The following is a 19,878-nucleotide window of genomic DNA, read 5'->3' on the forward strand; positions in this document are numbered from 1 at the left end:
GTTGTGCCGAGCATTGTCCGAAACCAAGATCAAGCTATCCCACTACCTGTCATTCTGGTGTGCTCCATGTGCCTATCCAATAACCGCTTGAAAGTTCCTGAAGTGTCCGACTCCACTATCACAGCAGGCAGTCCATTCCACACCCTAACCACTCTCTGAGTAAAGAACTGACCTCGGACATCCCTCTTATATCTCCTGCCCTGAATCCTATAGTTATGCCCCCTTGTAACAGCTACATCCACCCGAGGAAATAGTCTCTGAACGTCCACTCTATCTATCCCCCTCATTATCTTATAAACCTCTATTAAGTCACCTCTCATCCTCCTCCGCTCCAAAGAGAAAAGCCCTAGCTTTAGCATGGCCAATCCACCTAACCTGCACATCTTTGGACTGTGGGAGGAAACCGGAGCACCCGGAGGAAACCCACGCAGACACGGGGAGAACGTGTAGACTCCGCACAGACAGTGACCCAAGCCGGGAATCGAACCCAGGTCCCTGGCGCTTTGATGCAGCAGTGCTAACTCCTGCGCCACCGTGCTGCCCGAGAGGAAACATCCTCTCCATATCCACCCCTCAGGATCTTCAAGGTTTCAATCAAGTCACCCCTCACTCTTCTAAACTCCAGTGGATACGAGCCGAGCCTGTCCAACCTTTCCTCCTGAGACAACCTGCTCATTCTCGGTATCGGTCCAGTAAACTGGAATTGCCTTTGATCGATTATTTCCCATTGAACATTTTCTCAGATTCTGCTGTGTGTATTGTCCCAGAGTTCGAGTCCCATCTCCTCTGGGAAGAGCTGGATCTGTTAACTGCTCTGGCCCTGACTGAGCAAGGGAAGAGGATGGTGTCACCATCCCTGGTTTTCTAGGAATAACTTCCGGTCGGAACATCACACCTCCTCCGGGAGTGGCAGGTGAGCTGGGGGGTGGGGGGCGCATAGGGGGGCAGCGCTTAGTCGGCGAGGCCAACTTGGCGGCAGGAGTTCAGAAGATAAATCTGACACCCATTGCCTTGGTCTACTCGGATGAAGGGCAGAGCCAACCTAGCCAGCCAGCAGGAAGCCAGAAATCTAGCGATGCCTACCTATTAAAAATTGCGGCGATCAAGGCTGCCATCAGAGGGTACGCTGATTGGTGATCGATTTTCACTTCACCAGTTGGCACATCCGAGGTGCCATTCTGGCTTTGGTAGACCCCTTTGAAACTTTTTTGCAAACCATTGCTCACCAAGGCCTCAGGCTTGACCTGTGATCCCAGAGTGAAAATGTGGTGGGTAGAGGGGGATTTTCAGTCGTTGAGCTGTTGGTGGTGGGGGGTGCGTGGGCGGGGGGCGGTCACAGCCCACAATTCGGGAAATACTACCCTCCGGGTCTGTGGAAACCCGACCTTCCCAATCCCCACCCTCAAATTGAGAAAGGTTTCAGCTGACTGAAATTTAGTCAACAAAACTGATTCTGACGTGTGAAATGAGCCTCCTTGGAAACAATTGATGAAAACCTGGGAGTGAAATTCTGCAATGCTTTCAGGCCACTGGTGCACAAAGAACAATACAGGAGAAATGTCCCCTTTAGGGAAAGAAATCGTCTGTCCTTACCCGGTCTGGCCTATATGTGATGCCAGACCCACAGTAATGTGTTGACTCTTAATTGCCCGTGGAAACGGCCTCGCGAGACTCTCACTTCAAGGCCAATTAGGGATGGGCAACAAATGCACCTTTCCAGAGACACCCACATCGCATGAAAGAATTTTAAAAAACAACTTATTTTCCAATCTTTATATAGTTTATTATGGATTAGGGTTGCCAACTGTGGTTAAATGTATTCATGGGGCAGCACGGTAACATTGTGGATAGCACAATTGCTTCACAGCTCCAGGGTCCCAGGTTCGATTCCGGCTTGGGTCACTGTCTGTGTGGAGTCTGCACATCCTCCCTGTGTCTGCGTGGGTTTCCTCCGGGTGCTCCGGTTTCCTCCCACAGTCCAAAGATGTGCAGGTTAGGTGGATTGGCCATGCTAAATTGCCCTTGGTGTCCAAAATTGCCCTTAGTGTTGGGTGGGGTCACTGGGTTATGGGGATAGGGTGGAAGTGTGGGCTTAAGTAAGGTGCTCTTTCCAAGAGCCGTTGCAGACTCGATGGGCAGAATGGCCTCCTTCTGCACTGTAAATTCTATGATCTATGGAGGTTACATCACATGACTTTCCCTCACTCTCCAGCCATTAGTCGGCCAACACATCCATCCATGTGACCCACTGACCTTCCTACACCAACTAGAAAGCAAAATGATTCATTACCCAATTGGATGATGTCAGCCTAACCGCCTTTTCCACCATGTTCAATATTTTTATATCTGGTCAAGAGAAATTTTCAAAGAAAATGACCAAAAAGAAGAAAACGATCTTTTAAAATCTCCTGATGACTTTTCTCCAAGGTCGCAGGCAGCCGTGTCCTGGAGATTGATTTTCAATTCCTGGAGACTCCAGGTCAAACCTGGAGGGTTGGCAACCACATGATGGAGGAGGACTGCCACTTGTTTATTCGAGTAGTCGCTGCGTAATCGGGACGTAACTCGCGGAGCCAGGGGCGTTTTTAACAGGCGCCACGTCCAAAAACATCACGGTTATTTTGGGGCACTGGCTCAGGGTTTAATTCGCCTGAATTAGGTCCCGGTCCCAAACTGTGAACGGTGAACATGGCTGACAGGGCGAGGCTTCGCCAGGGGTGCTGGTTAGGAACGACTCTTCAAGTTGTGCCCATTTTCTTCAGCGCACAAGCAGTGGTCGGCATGGTTCTCGTATCACAGTATCTTGAATCTACTCATGGAGTAGGCGAAAGAAAAAACATACAGCTGCATACAGGAGCTTTGACAAAAGGGTCATCTGGACTGGAAACGTTCGCTCTTTTCTCTCCTTACAGATGCTGCCAGACTTGCTGAGATTTTCCAGCATTTTCTCTTTTGGTTTCAGATTCCAGCATCCTCAGTAATTTGCTTTTAAACATAGAGCCGTGCTCGATTGTGCTGGCTCTTGGAAGATTAAAGCTGATTATGCAAACACTTGATGCCTAACCTTACCAGTGTGACTGCAAGCACATTTAGGGGCAATTTCCTGAAAGCGTCCTATCACAAACACGCACATTTATATGTCTATATATATATAATATATATGGTTATATATAAAACTACAGAGACAACTTGCCTCTTTCTTTCCCAAGTGAATGCAAGATTTGCGAACACTTCAGTGCATCACACAAGCACTGCTTTAACATTTTGTGTTCGATCATTTCAAAGTCAATGAAATCCCACCGAGGTCTGGTTGCTTGGGATTGAGTTTGTTACTTGTGTTCTGGGTGGTCCTGAAGACACTGGACAAACTCGGAGACGGGCTTGCATTCATAACAGATCTGGTACACAGCCGTGAACAGAGGGAATCTAGAAAGGAACAAAAGTTGAACACAATCAAAGGGGGTGATGGTAGCATCGTGGTTATGCTACTGGACGAATAATCCAGAGACCCCAAAGTTCAAACCCCACCACGGCAGTTGGTTCATGTAAGGAGTTAAATGCCGGAATTCTCCGGCCATTGGGATTCACTGTTCCCGTCAGCAGCAGCCCCGCCCATGGGTTTCCCGGTGGCATGGGGTGGTTCAATGGGAAATCCCATTGACAAGCAGCGGGAGTAGACTCTCACCGCCAGCGAACAGCGCGGCGCTGGGAAACATGAGGCTGCGGGACTGGAGAATCCCTGCCCAGGCCCACTCCCCTGCCCGATACCCATAACCCACCTAACCTTTTGAATACTAAGGGGGAATTTAGCATGGCCAATCCACCTAACCTGTACATCTTTGGACACTAAGGGGCAATTTAACATGGCCAATCCACCTAACCTGCACATCTTTGGACACTAAGGGACAATTTAGCATGGCCAATCCACCTAACCTGCACATCTTTGGACACTAAAGGACAATTTATCATGGCCAATCCACCTAACCTGCACATCTTTGGACACTAAGGGACAATTTAGCATGGCCAATCCACCTAACCTGTACATCTTTGGACACTAAGGGACAATTTAACATGACCAATCCACCTAACCTGCAAATCTTTGGACACTAGGGGACAATTTAGCATGGCCAATCCACCTAACCTGCACATCTTTGGACACTAAGGGACAATTTATCATGGCCAATCCACCTAACCTGCACATCTTTGGACACTAAGGGACAATTTAACATGACCAATCCACCTAACCTGCACATCTTTGGACACTAAGGGACAATTTAGCATGGCCAATCCACCTAACCTGCACATCTTTGGACACTAAAGGACAATTTATCATGGCCAATCCACCTAACCTATACATCTTTGGACACTAAGGGACAATTTAGCATGGCCAATCCACCTAACCTGTACATCTTTGGACACTAATGGGCAATTTAACATGACCAATCCACCTAACCCGCACATCTTTGGACACTAAGGGACAATTTAGCATGGCCAATCCACCTAACCTGCACATCTTTGGACACTAAGGGACAATTTAACATGGCCAATCCACCTAACCTGCACATCTTTGGACACTAAGGGACAATTTAACATGGTCATTCTACCTAACCTGCCCATCTCTGGACACCAAGGGGCAATTTAACAGGACCAATCCACCTAACCTGCGCATCTTTGGACACTAAGGGACAATTTAGCGTGGCCAATCCACCTAATCTGCACATCTTTGGACACTAAGGGACAATTTAACATGACCAATCCACCTAACCCGCACATCTTTGGACACGAAGGGACAATTTATCATGGCCAATCCACCTAACCTGCACATCTTTGGACACTAATGGGCAATTTAACATGACCAATCCACCTAACCTGCACATCTTTGGACACTAAGGGACAATTTATCATGGCCAATCCACCTAACCTGCACATCTTTGGACACTAATGGGCAATTTAACATGACCAATCCACCTAACCTGCACATCTTTGGACACTAAGGGACAATTTAACATGACCAATCCACTTAACCCGCACATCTTTGGACACTAAGGGACAATTTAACATGACCAATCCACCTAACCCGCACATCTTTGGACACTAAGGGACAATTTAGCATGGCCAATCCACCTAACCTGTACATCTTTGGACACTAAGGGACAATTTAACATGACCAATCCACCTAACCCGCACATCTTTGGACACTAAGGGACAATTTAGCATGGCCAATCCACCTAACCTGCACATCTTTGGACACTAAGGGACAATTTAACATGGCCAATCCACCTAACCTGCACATCTTTGGACACTAAGGGACAATTTAACATGGTCATTCTACCTAACCTGCCCATCTCTGGACACCAAGGGGCAATTTAACAGGACCAATCCACCTAACCTGCGCATCTTTGGACACTAAGGGACAATTTAGCGTGGCCAATCCACCTAATCTGCACATCTTTGGACACTAAGGGACAATTTAACATGGCCAATCTACCTAACCTGCACATCTTTGGACACTAAGGGACAATTTAACATGACCAATCCACCTAACCCGCACATCTTTGGACACTAAGGGACAATTTAACATGGCCAATCTACCTAACCTGCACATCTTTGGACACTAAGGGACAATTTATCATGGCCAATCCACCTAACCTGCACATCTTTGGACACTAATGGGCAATTTAACATGACCAATCTACCTAACCTGCACATCTCTGGACACCAAGGGGCAATTTAACAGAACCAATCCACCTAACCTGCGCATCTTTGGACACTAAGGGACAATTTAGCGTGGCCAATCCACCTAATCTGCACATCTTTGGACACTAAGGGACAATTTAACATGACCAATCCACTTAACCCGCACATCTTTGGACACTAAGGGACAATTTAACATGACCAATCCACCTAACCCGCACATCTTTGGACACTAAGGGACAATTTAGCATGGCCAATCCACCTAACCTGTACATCTTTGGACACTAAGGGACAATTTAACATGACCAATCCACCTAACCCGCACATCTTTGGACACTAAGGGACAATTTAGCATGGCCAATCCACCTAACCTGCACATCTTTGGACACTAAGGGACAATTTAACATGGCCAATCCACCTAACCTGCACATCTTTGGACACGAAGGGACAATTTAACATGGTCATTCTACCTAACCTGCCCATCTCTGGACACCAAGGGGCAATTTAACAGGACCAATCCACCTAACCTGCGCATCTTTGGACACTAAGGGACAATTTAGCGTGGCCAATCCACCTAATCTGCACATCTTTGGACACTAAGGGACAATTTAACATGGCCAATCTACCTAACCTGCACATCTTTGGACACTAAGGGACAATTTAACATGACCAATCCACCTAACCCGCACATCTTTGGACACTAAGGGACAATTTAACATGGCCAATCTACCTAACCTGCACATCTTTGGACACTAAGGGACAATTTATCATGGCCAATCCACCTAACCTGCACATCTTTGGACACTAATGGGCAATTTAACATGACCAATCCACCTAACCTGCACATCTTTGGAAACTAAGGGACAATTTAACATGACCAATCCACCTAACCCGCACATCTTTGGACGCTAAGGGACAATTTAACATGACCAATCCACCTAACCCGCACATCTTTGGACACTAAGGGACAATTTAGCATGGCCAATCCACCTAACCTGTACATCTTTGGACACTAAGGGACAATTTAACATGACCAATCCACCTAACCCGCACATCTTTGGACACTAAGGGACAATTTAGCATGGCCAATCCACCTAACCTGCACATCTTTGGACACTAAGGGACAATTTAACATGGCCAATCCACCTAACCTGCACATCTTTGGACACTAAGGGTCAATTTAACATGGTCAATCTACCTAACCTGCACATCTCTGGACACCAAGGGACAATTTAACATGACCAATCCACCTAACCCGCACATCTTTGGACACTAAGGGACAATTTAGCATGGCCAATCCACCTAACCTGTACATCTTTGGACACTAAGGGACAATTTAACATGACCAATCCACCTAACCCGCACATCTTTGGACACTAAGGGACAATTTAGCATGGCCAATCCACCTAACCTGCACATCTTTGGACACTAAGGGACAATTTAACATGGCCAATCCACCTAACCTGCACATCTTTGGACACTAAGGGTCAATTTAACATGGTCAATCTACCTAACCTGCACATCTCTGGACACCAAGGGGCAATTTAACAGAACCAATCCACCTAACCTGCGCATCTTTGGACACTAAGGGACAATTTAGCGTGGCCAATCCACCTAATCTGCACATCTTTGGACACTAAGGGCCAATTTAACATGGCCAATCTACCTAACCTGCACATCTTTGGACACTAAGGGACAATTTAGCGTGGCCAATCCACCTAACCTGTACATCTTTGGACACTAACGGACAATTTAACATGACCAATCCACCTAACCCGCACATCTTTGGACACTAAGGGACAATTTAACATGGCCAATCCACCTAACCTACACATCTTTGGACACTAAGGGACAATTTAACATGGTCAATCTACCTAACCTGCACATCTTTGGACACTAAGGGACTATTTAGCATGGTCAATCTACCTAACCTGCACATCTTTGGACACTAAGGGGCAATTGATCATGGTCAATCCACCTAACCTGCACATCTTTGGACTGTGGGAGGAAACCGGAGCACCCGGAGGAAACCCAAGCAGATACGAGGAAAACGTGCAGACTCCACACAGACAGTCACCCGAGGCTGGAATTGAACCTGGGTCCCTGGTGCTGTGACACTGTGAGGCAGCAGTGCTAACCACTGTGCCACCATTCCGTCCCTGACTGCACTGGCTTTTTTTTGTGTTATCAAGCATAAACATGAATGAATGAATGAAAGGGGTGGGTCGTCTCTGCACGTGTGAAGTGTGCCTCCACAACACTTACTTGTCAACCAGGTTCTGAAGCTTTAAAGTACGATTGATTTCAACAGCTGTCTGCGGTCCCTGTAGCTTCTGTCCATTCAGCATGTCTTGTTCCAGCTGTTCAATAGTCTGAGGAAGGACACAAAAATCTGTCGTGAATTTAGAAACGAATTAATTCAGGTCACTTTGTGATCTTTTTCCTTTGAGCTAAGAGAGCATGTTCACTTCATCTAGTTCCATGATGTATTGGAGTCTGTGCAGGTACAATTGGATTTGGTACATAGAATGTTCGTTCGGGTGCAGGAGGAGGGGCCTCGTCCACAGCCCCTGATCCTGATGGAGTTTCCCACAGGAACAGGAGGAGGCCTCTTAGCCCCTTTGGCCTGCTGCGTCATTGAATTCAGAGGTTGATCTGTAACTCAACATCCAGATCCCCGAACACCCACTAGTCCTATCTTCAAGAGAGGTCAATCGATTTTTGGGTGTGAAGAGAATTGAAGATATCGGGATAATGTGAGAAGTTGGACTTGAAGTAGATCATGTCGAATGACAGAAAATGCTCAAAGGGTCGAATGGCCTACCCCTGCGCCCGCTTCTTACTGTATTCAAGAAACAATCGGATGAGGACTGTTTGGTTCTGGTGGGCCCCTACTCCTTGCTCAGCCTGGGACAATCACTGCCGACAACCACTGGAGGACAGTTGTTTGAGTGAGGCACTGATGGGCCGCTGGCAGCCATGAAATTGTGCCTCAACTAAACAGCTTTGCCGTTTCAAACGGATGTTATCTCCACATTGCCACGGCTGTGTGGCCTTGTGGAGAATGGGACACCTTCTGTGAGGAGAGGGTCCTCCATCTCGAGAGTGCAAAATAAAATTACAACGACAAAAATCACAAACCACTGTAGCATCGTGGTAACGTCACTGGACTAGTAATCCAGAGGCCCAGACTAATACTTGGCGCGCAAAGGTTCAAATCCCACCACGGCAGCTGGTGGAATTTAAATTCAATGAATAAATCAAATTGAAAGCTGGGCTTCGTAATGGTGACCGTGGCAACTATCATCGATTGTCGTCAAAACCCATTTGGTTCACTAAGGGAAAGAAATCTGCTGTCCTTACCTGGTCTGGCCTACATGTGACTCCAGACCCAGCAATGTGGCTGACTGTTCACTACCCCTCAGAAATGGCCGAGCGAGACACTCAGCTCAAGGGCAATTAGGGATGGGCAATGCCAGTGAAGCCCACATCCCAAGAATGAATTTTAAAAAAGAGATGCAGAAATTCTAAGCTCATTATTATCAGGGCAAACAGTTGGAGGCTCCATCGATTGTGACCAACAGCTAAGGCCACGATGGAGGGCTTACGTTAAGCCACAGTGTGCCAGTGCTAGGAAGGGGGAGGGGGGAAATCAACCACGGTGCCCACAACCAAATGCCATCTCGAGTCATTATGGCACAGCTGGAGGCCATTTGGCCTACTGAGTCCGTGCTGGCAGCATCCGGCAAGTGTGTAACTAGCCAGTTGACATTCACTGCTGGCTCATGTTTGAGGAACGGCCACTTGGATGAGGTACCCAAGAGCGGCTGGAGCCTGTGGAATGGGGTGCCTGCAGGAGAGAAGGAGATCTGGGTCATTCTTAATGTAGTTACCGAATGCAGGGTCTAAACTTAGGGGTGAGGAAGAGTGGGGTGGGGAAAGCGGGGGGGAGGGTGGGGGAGTTGGGGTCGAGGGGTACAGGTGTTTTCCGCCATCACCTTTCCCGTTACTGTGAAGGCCTCGGCGATTTTCCGGTTGCGGCCCCCGTAGCAGGTGGTAATGAGGTCTGCCACCCCGCAACTCTCGAGGAAGGTCGAGCACAGCACTGGGCCTTTGCAGTGCAGCCTTGCAAAGGCAATCATCTCCATCAGCCCCAGCCGGATCACGGCAGCCTTTGTGTTGCCTCCGCAGCCCAGTCCGTCACAAAATCCCGCCCCGACTGCAACCACATTCTACGAGAGGAGGAAAAACAGGGCCGAGAGCAGGCGGCGCATTAGCAAACGTTCAGGTAAACAGAGCTGGCAAGTGACCCGAATAACCCACGATTCCAGTGAATCACAGACCAAACTGGGAAAGTAATCCAACAGAAAGAGATTTCCCTCAGCACATCCCAAAGTACTTTTGAAAGTGTTAAGTACAGTTTTCTTGTGATTAAACACAGCAGCCAATTTAGACACAGCAAGGTTATCAAACCAGCGACTTACATAACCAGTTAATCTGTCACTTTTGGTCTCTTTGACGATTAAGATTTTGAGTATCAGAATTGGCAAGTCATGTTAGTTAGGCACACTTAGGGTATAGTGTTCAATTCTGGTCGCCACACTACCAGAAGGATGTGGAGGCTTTAGAGAGGGTGCAGAAGAGATTTACCAGAATGTTGCCTGGTATGGAGGGCATTAGCTATGAGGAGCGGTTGAATAAACTCGGTTTGTTCTCACTGGAACGAAGGAGGTTGAGGGGCGACCTGATAGAGGTCTACAAAATTATGAGGGGCATAGACAGAGTGGATAGTCAGAGGCTTTTCCCCAGGGTAGATGGGTCAATTACTAGGGGGCATAGGTTTAAGGTGTGAGGGGCAAGGTTTAGAATAGATGTACGAGGCAAGTTTTTTACACAGAGGCTAGTGGGTGCCTGGAACTCGCTACCGGAGGAGGTGGTAGAAGCAGGGACGATAGGGACATTTAAGGGGCATCTTGACAAATACATGAATAGGATGGGAATAGAGGGATACGGACCCAGGAAGTGCAGAAGATTTTAGTTCAGATGGGCAGCATGGTCGGCACGGGCTTGGAGGGCCGAAGGGCCTGTTCCTGTGCTGTACTTGTCTTTGTTCTTTGTTTGTAAGAGGCAAATGGTGGGCAATGATGCCGAGAACCAAGCTGCCATTGAGGTCCATGCGGTCTTTTCCTGCCACCTGAAAGGGCAAAGGTCGTCATAAGGAGGCCATTCAGCCCATCGAGTCTACACCGGCCCCTGAAAGAGCACCCGACCTAAGCCCACACCTCCACCCTATCCCTGTAATCCCACCTAACGTTTGGACACTACGGGGCAATTTAGCACGGCACGTCTTTTGGGACTTGTGGGAGGAAACTGGAGCACCCGGAGGAAACCCACGCAGACACGAGGAGAACATGCAGACTCCGCACAGACAGTGACCCAGCGAGGAATCGAACCTGGGACCCTGGCGCTGTGAAGCAACAATGCTAACCACTGTGCTACCACGCCGCCCCTGGATCCTGGGTTTAACATCGCATCTAAAAGATGGTACCTCTGACAATGTAGTGCTCCCTCAGTACTGCACTGGAGTCGTTTTCTGTCCTCGGGCTCTTGAGTGGGAATTCAACCTACAACCTTCTGACTCCGAGACAAAAGAGAGGGACTACCTGAGCCTTGCTGGCACACAGCGGCTTTGATCAGGTTCAAGTCTGCCATCTTTGATGGATGATGGCCACGGAGATAATTTTCCTGATGAACAGACAACAAAGGTCAGATAGCCTGGGAGGGAGTCTTTCCCACCGAGCAGACAATCTTTTGTCTCACTGGCTGCATCAGAGGAACAGCTGCAGGTGTTTTGCCTGTGAATAATTTACAACGGAAAGAAAATAGTTCACAGCCCCGTTAAGTGGGACGGGAATTTCCAACTATGCCGGGGATGGCATTCCTGCATTCTCAACAAAAGGGATCTGCGCGCAGCCAATTCGCCACCTCCTGAAGTTTTCCCCCTGTGTGTCTGGGAAGCGACCGTCCGGTTGGTTTTAAGCCCCCCCCCCGCCACCTCAACTAGCCTCAGGTCACTGACTGAACCTGGCAGCTTTACACTCTTCTCAAGCTCCGTACTTAATTCATCGACTAAAAACACCGAGGTGGGAACGAGCACTTGTAAGCACCTTTCACTGAAAGAGGCTTTGTGCCGTGATTCTTGCGCTGCGCCACCTCTGTGAATCTGGCGAGAGAACACATTTGCATTTATGGAGCACCTATCTCAACCTCAGGGCATCCCAACATGAGGTACTTTTTGAAGCTGCAAGCATCAAAACGTAGTTGGCAGTATTTGAAACTGCGCAGGGAGACCTCAATGCATACCTACTACATCGCCTTAACCAACGTGAGTGGACGGGTTGAATTAGAGATCGAGTCTGTCGGGGGCTCTGACCTTCCGCTGTGATCGCCTCAGTCCCGGCTGTGGTGAGGACACTGGTGTCGGATGAAGTATTGAGGCCTGCGTATCCAGGGGTGTGTCGTCTTCCGGATAAGTAGCAACAGAGGGAGACGGTGTAGAGTCGTGAGTAGCAACGGAGGGAGACGGTGAAGAGTCATGAGTAGCAACGGTGGGAGACAGTGTAGAGTCGTGAGTAGTGGTGATGGTCGCTGGGGAACCTGCGGGTGCCAAGTCCCGAAGGGAGACTGTGTCCTCCCGCCCGTCATGGTGTGCCACGTAGGCATATTGGGGGTTAGCCTGGAGGAGAAGGACCTGTTTGATCAGGGGATCCGACCTGTAACTCCTCGCATGCTTCCGGAGGAGGACGGGCCCTGGAACCGTCAGCCAGGACGGGAGCGAGACCCCTGAGGTGGACTTCCTGGGGAAGACAAACATCCTCTCATGAGGGGTCACATTGGTGGCGGTACACAGGAGCGACCGGATGGAGTGGAGCGCATCGAGAAGGACCTCCTGCCAGCGGGAGACAGGGAGACTTCTAGACCACAGGGCCAGGAGGACGGCCTTCCAGACCGTTGCGTTCTCCCTCTCCACCTGTCCGTTTCCCCGAGGGTTGTAGCTCGTAGTCCTGCTGGAGGCGATGTCCTTGCTGAGCAGGAACTGATGCAGCTCATCACTCATGAAGGAGGAACCCCGATCGCTATGGATGTAAGTGGGGAAACCGAACAAGGTGAAGAGGCCGTGCAGGGCCTTGATGACTGTGGCAGAGGCCATGTCAGGGCACGGGATGGCGAAAGGGAAATGTGAGTACTCGTCAGTGATGTTGAGAAAGTACACATTACAGTCAGTGGAGGGGAGGGCCCTTTGAAATCGATGCTGAGGCGCTCAAAGGGGCGGGAGGCCTTTACCAGGTGTGCTCTATCCGGCCGATAGAAGTGCGGTTTGCAGTCCGCGCAGACCTGGCAGTCCCTGGTCATGGTCCTGACCTCCTCGATGGAGTAAGGCAGGTTGCGGGTCTTGATAAAATGGAAAAAACGGGTGACCCCGGGTGACAGAGGTCATTGTGGAGGGCCCGAAGTCGGTCTACTTGTGCGCTGGCACATGTACCGCGGGATAGGGCATCTGGGGGCTCATTGAGCTTCCCAGATCGATACAAGATATCATAATTATAGGTGGAGAGTTCGATCCTCCACCTTAGGATCTTGTCATTCTTGATCTTGCCCCGCTGCGTCGTGTTAAACATGAAGGCAACCGACCGTTGGTCAGTGAGGAGAGTGAATCGCCTGCCGGCCAGGGCTGGGCTTCCTTTTCGATGGAAGAGTGTCGAATTTCGGAGTCCTGGAGGGTACGGGAGAAGAAAGCCACGGGCCTGCCCGCCTGGTTGAGGGTAGTGGCCAGAGCAAAGTCAGACGCATCGCTCTCCACTTGGAACGGGATGGACTCGTCTACTGTGTGCATCGTGGTTATGGCAATATCTGTTTTGATGCGGTTGAAGGCCAGGTGGGCCTCAGCCGTCAGGGGAAAAGTGGTGGATTTAATGAGTGGGCGGGCCTTGTCCGCATAATTGGGGACCCACTGGGCATAATAGGAAAAGAACCCCAGGCATCTCTTCAGGGCCTTGGGGCAGTGGAAGTTCCAGGAGGGGGTCAGGATCGGGTCCTAGGACTCCATTTTCCACAACGTAGCCAAGGGGGGTAGGCAGGTTGTGCGGAAAACGCATTTCTCCCTATTATATGTTAGGTTAAGGAGCTTGACGTTGTGGAGGAAATGTTGGAGGTTAGCGTCATGGTCCTACTGGTCATGGTCGCAGATGGTGACATTATCCAGATACGGGAACGTGGCCCGCAGCCCGTACTGGTCAACGATTCGGTCCATCTCCCGTTGGAAGACCGAGACTCCATTGGTGACGCCGAAGGGGACCCTGAGGAAGTGGTAGAGGCGGCCATCTGTCTCGAAGGCAGTGTATTGGCGGTCCTCCGGGCGGATCGGGAGCTGGTGGTACGCAGACTTCAGGTCCACGGTGGAGAAGACCCGGTACTGCGCAATCTGATTGACCATGTCAGATATGCGGGGGAGGGGGTACGCATCGAGCTGCGTATACCGGTTGATGGTCTGACTGTAGCCGATGACCATCCGGTGCTTCTCCCCAGTTTTGACGACCACCACTTGGGCTCTCCAGGGGCTGGTACTGGCCTCTATGATCCCTTCCCGCAGGAGTCGCTGGACCTCCGACCTGATAAAGGCCTTGTCCCGAGCACTGTATCGTCTGCTCTTAGTGGCGACGGGCTTACAGTCCGGGGTGAGGTTAGCAAAGAGCAGCGGTGGGGCGACCTTAAGGGTCGAGAGGCTACAGACGGTGAGAGGGGGCAGGGGTCCATCTAACTCCAAGGTAAGACTTTTGAGGTGGCATTGGAAATCTAGACCTAGTAGTAGGGCAGCGCAGAGTTGGGGGGAAGATGCAGAGCTTGAAATTTTTGTACTCGACGCCCCGTACCGTAAGGGTTGCGACACAGTACCCACGGAATGTGATTCGGAGGCCAGGGAGATTTTCTGGGTCGCAGGTAAAATTGGGAGCGAGCAGCGCCGTACCGTATCTGGGTGAATGAAACTCTCCGTGCTCCCGGAGTCGAAGAGGCAGGTCGTCATGGATTTCGTGAGGTGATGAGGTCGAGATTGGTCGAGGGTGATGGAGGCGAGCTTCGGAAGGTGGGTGGGCTGATCGAGGGTAGCGGAGGCCAGCGTACGATCTGGTGAGCAGGGGTTCCGGGAGGCGGCGGGGTGATTCCAAGATGGCGGCCCCCACGGGTCGCACGCAGCGGGTGGCGTCGAAGATGGCGGCCCCCACGATTCGTACGTGGCGGATGACGTGGAAGATGTGGGCGGTCCCCGCGGGCTACACGCAGCGCTGCTGGGTTTACAAACAGGCCTGGCAGACTTTAGAGAAGTGGCCCTTCTTCCCGCACCCGTTGCAGATCGCGCACCTCGCTGGGCAGCGTTGTCTGGGGTGCTTACCCTGGCCACAGAAGTAACATTTCGGGCCTCTGGAGTTGGCGGGTCGCTGCGCGGCACAGGCTTGCGGTGCCCCTGGGTCGGGTGATGGCGGCGCCCACGACGACCACGAGGGTGCCGCGTGGTCGGAGGTGTAGGCATCCATGTTGTGGAAGCCCACTTCCAACCAGTCCGAGAGTTGTATTGTGTCTTGGAGGTCGAGTGTACCCGCTTCTAGTAGGCGCTGGCGGATGTCATTAGATTTTATGCCTGCGACATAGGCGTCCCGGATCAGCAGTTCGGTCTGCTTGACAGCCGATACCGTCTTACAATTGCAGTTCCAGCCGAGTACCCGCAAGGCGCGTAGAAATTCAGCTTGCGATTCTCCGGGGCGCTGTCGCCTCGTGGCAAGGAGATGCCTAGCGTACACCTCGTTGTCTTCCTTAACATACTGCCCCTTCAACAGCGTTATCGCATCCTCGAACGAGGTAGCATCTCTGATAAGAAGGAAAACTTGCGGGCTCACCCGGGAGTTGAGGACTCGCAGCTTGGGGGTCTCAGTGACGGCGGCGGCGGAGGAATCAATGTAAGATTCGAAGCAGCTTAGCCAGTGTTCAAACGTGGCAGTGGCGTCGGCTGCTTGGGGGTCCAGCTCCAGGCGATCAGACTTGAGTAATGGATCCATCTTAACATTTTAGCTGATTAAATTGATGTACCATCAATTTTTTTTTTTTAAATAATTTTTATTAAAGGTTTTCATAAAATATCAATAACAAAATGAGAAAGAAAAAAGAACCCAACAGGGTTAAGTACAAAACACAATCTAAAAAAGCAACCCCCCAAACCCCTCCCCCCCGTACCTAAATAATAAATTAACATTAACACCCCGACTTAACACAACAGGTGTATACACCCCCTCAGACCCTCCAGTGTAAATAACATAAACAAAAATAAAGTAACCCCCTCCCCCCTCCCCCCGAGCTGCTGCTGCCATTGACCAATGTCTAGCGTTCTGCCAGAAAGTCTAAGAACGGTTGCCTAAAGAACCCTTGTACCGACCCTCTCAAGGCGAATTTCACCCTCTCCAATTTAATGAACCCTGCCATATCGCTGATCCAGGATTCCACGCTTGGGGGCCTCACATCTTTCCACTGAAGGAGAATCCTTTGCCGGGCTACCAGGGACGCAAAGGCCAGAATTCCGGCCTCTTTCGCCTCCTGCACTCCCGGCTCCTCTGCCACCCCAAATATTGCGAGCCCCCAGCCCGGTTTGACCCTGGATCCTACCACCCTCGACACCGTCCTCGCTACGCCCTTCCAAAATTCCTCCAGCGCTGGACATGCCCAGAACATATGGGTGTGATTTGCTGGGCTCCCTGAGCACCGAACACACCTGTCCTCACCCCCAAAGAACCGGCTCATCCTTGTCCCGGTCATGTGTGCCCTGTGCAGCACCTTAAACTGTATGAGGCTGAGCCTCGCGCACGAAGAGGAAGAGTTCACCCTCCCAAGGGCATCTGCCCACGTCCCCTCTTCGATCTCCTCTCCCAACTCCTCCTCCCACTTACCTTTCAACTCCACCACCGAGGCCTCCTCCTCCTCCTGCATCACCTGGTAAGTTTCCTAGATCTTCCCCACTCCCACCCACCCCCCCGAGAGCACCTTGTCCTGTACTGTGCGTGGCAGTAGCCGCGGGAATTCCACCACCTGCCGTCTGGCAAACGCCTTACCTGTAAGTACCTGAAGGTGTTCCCCGGGGGGGAGCCCGTACTTCTCCTCCAGCTCACCCAAGCTCGCGAACTTCCCGTCCACAAATAGGTCCCCCAACTTTCGTATCCCTGCCCTGTGCCACCCCGAAAACCCTCCACCTGTTCTTCCTGGGGCGAACCGGTGGTTCCCCCGTAATGGGGTCCACGCCGAGGCCCTAACTTCCCCCCTATGCCGCCTCCACTGCCCCCAAATTTTGAGGGCCGCCACCACCACCGGGCTCATGGTATACCTCCTTGGAGGGAGCGGCAGCGGCGCCGTTGCCAGCGCCCCCAGACTCGTACCCACACAGGACGCCATCTCCAGCCTCTTCCATGCAGCCCCCTCCCCCTCCATCACCCACTTGCGCACCATTGTCGCATTGGCGGCCCAGTAGTACCCACAGAGGTTGGGCAGCGCCAGCCGCCCCCTATCTCTACTCCGCTCCAGGAACACCCTTCTCACCCTCGGAGTCCCTCGCGCCCACACAAACCCCATTATACTCCTGTTAACCCGCCTGAAAAAAGCCTTCGGGATAAACACGGGGAGGCACTGGAACAGGAACAAAAACCTTGGGAGCACCGTCATTTTGATTGACTGCACCCTACCTGCCAGGGACAGCGGCAACGCGTCCCACCTCTTGAACTCCTCCTCCATTTGCTCCACCAGCCTTGTAAAGTTAAGCCTATGCAGGCCCCCCCAGCTCCTGGCCACCTGGACCCCCAAATATCTGAAGCTCCTCTTCGCCCTTTTTAGTGGGAGCTCGCCAATCCCCCTCTCCTGGTCCCCTAGCTGAACTACGAACAGCTCGCTCTTCTCCATATTGAGCTTTTCCCCCGAAAAATCCCCGAATTCCCTAAGGATCCTCATTACCTCTGGCATTCCCCCCACCGGGTCCGCCATATACAGCAGCAGGTCGTCCGCAAAAGCGACATCCTATGCTCCTCCCCACCCCGCACCAACCCCCTCCAGTTCCTTGACCCCCTCAGTGCCATAGCCAGGGGTTCAATCGCCAGTGCGAAGAGCAGGGGGGACAGGGGACACCCCGTCTCGTCACTCGGTGCAACCAAAAGTACTCGGACCTCCTCCTATTTGTGGCCACACTCGCCATCGGGACCTCATACAACACCCTAACCCACCTGACAAACCCCTCCCCAAACCCGAACCTCTTCAGCACCTCCCACAGGTACCCCCACTCTACCCTATCAAAGGCTTTCTCAGCGTCCATCGCCACCACTATCTCCGCCTCCCCCTCCCTCGCCGGCATCATGATAACGTTCAAAAGCCTCCGCACATTCACGTTCAACTGTCTCCCCTTCACAAACCCCGTATGGTCTTCATGGATGATCTGCGGCACACAATCCTCAATCCTCGTGGCTAAGACCTTCGCCAGCACCTTGGCATCTACAGTTAGCAAGGAAATCGGTCTGTAAGACCCACATTGCAGGGGATCCTTGTCCCGCTTCAGGATCAAGGAGATCAGTGCCCGGGACATCGTTGGGGGGTAAAGCCGCCCCCCCCCCCCCTCCCTTGCCTCATTGAAGGTTCTAACTAACAGCGGGCCCAACAGGTCCATATATTTTTTATAGAACTCGACTGCATGCTTCCTATCCCTTTGATCAGCTCCTCCAGCCCAATCGGGGCCCCCAGTCCCGCCACCAGTCCCTCTTCCACCTTTGGAAACCTCAATTGGTCCAGGAAACGGCCCATCCCTCCCGCCTCCCGTGGGGGCTCGGATCGGTACAATTCCTCGTAGAAGTTCCTGAAGACCCCATTGATGCCAACCCCACTCCGCACCACGCTCCCTCCCCTGTCCTTAACTCCCCCGATCTCCCTAGCTGCGTCCCGCTTCCGAAGCTGATGCGCCAGCATCCAGCTTGCCTTTTCTCCATACTCGTAGACTGCCCCCTGGGCCTTCCTCCACTGCACCTCCACCTTCCTGGTGGTCACCAGGTCGAATTCGGCCTGGAGGCTGCGCCTCTTCCTCAACAATCCTTCCTCAGGTTCTTCCGCATACCTCCTGTCTACCCTCATCATCTCCCCCACCAGCCTCTCCCTCTCCCCCCGCTCCCTCTGCGCCTTGTGGGCCCTGATGGAGATCAGCTCTCCCCTCACCACCGCCTTCAGTGCCTCCCATACCATCCCCACTCGGACCTCCCCGTTGTCGTTGGTCTCCAAGTACCTCTCTATACTTCTTCGGACCCGCCCGCTCACCTCCTCATCCATCAACAGCCCCACCTCCAAGCGCCACAGCGCTCCCCCATCTCCAAGTCCACCCAATGCGAGGCGTGGTCCGAAATGGCTATTGCCAAATACTCGGTATCCTCTACTCTCGCTATCAGCGCCCTACTCAAAATGAAAAAGTCGATTCGAGAATAAGCCTTCTGGACATGTGAGAAGAATGAAAATTCCCTAGCCCCCGGCCTTGCAAATCTCCAAGGGTCCACCGCTCCCATTTGGTCCATAAATCCCCTCAACACTCTAGCCGCCGCCGGCTTCCTACCCGTCCTAGACCTGGAGCGATCCAGTGCAGGATCCAACACCATGTTAAAGTCTCCCCCCATTATCAGGCCCCCCACTTCCAAGTCTGGGATCCGACCCAACATACGCCGCATAAAACCCGCATCGTCCCAGTTCGGAGCATACACATTGACCAGTACCACCCTCTCTCCCTGCAACTTACCACTTACCATTATGTACCTACCGCCATTATCTGCCACAATGCTCGACGCCTCGAATGACACTTTCTTTCCCACCAAGATCGCCACCCCTCGATTTTTGGCATCTAGCCCCGAGTGAAACACCTGACCTACCCACCCTTTCCTCAATCTTACCTGGTCTGCCACCTTCAGGTGTGTCTCCTGGAGCGTAACCACATCCGCCTTGAGCCCCTTCAGGTGCGCGAACACGCGGGCCCGCTTAACCGGCCCATTCAGTCCCCTTACATTCCAGGTTATCAGTGGGACCAGGGGGCTACCCGCCCCCCTCCCCCGCCGACTAGCCATGACCCCTCCT

At 51.7% G+C, this 19,878-nt stretch overlaps 1 protein-coding gene across 1 annotated transcript in view; it reads right to left on the minus strand.

Annotated features, from left to right (window-relative positions):
* Positions 1-1,758: 1,758 nt before the first annotated feature.
* Positions 1,759-19,878, minus strand: part of LOC140405413 (glycerol-3-phosphate dehydrogenase [NAD(+)], cytoplasmic-like) — a 46,142-nt gene continuing 28,022 nt past the window's right edge. The window contains exons 6-8 of the mRNA XM_072493784.1: positions 9,693-9,926; positions 7,960-8,066; positions 1,759-3,426 (exon numbers count right to left, since the gene is read on the minus strand). Of these exons, the coding sequence (XP_072349885.1) occupies positions 3,330-3,426; positions 7,960-8,066; positions 9,693-9,926 (438 nt within the window). The 3' untranslated portion in view covers positions 1,759-3,329. The remainder of the gene's footprint in view (positions 3,427-7,959; positions 8,067-9,692; positions 9,927-19,878) is intronic.

The sequence above is a fragment of the Scyliorhinus torazame genome, chromosome X, assembly GCF_047496885.1.
Source record: "Scyliorhinus torazame isolate Kashiwa2021f chromosome X, sScyTor2.1, whole genome shotgun sequence".
NCBI classification, from domain to species: domain Eukaryota; kingdom Metazoa; phylum Chordata; class Chondrichthyes; order Carcharhiniformes; family Scyliorhinidae; genus Scyliorhinus; species Scyliorhinus torazame.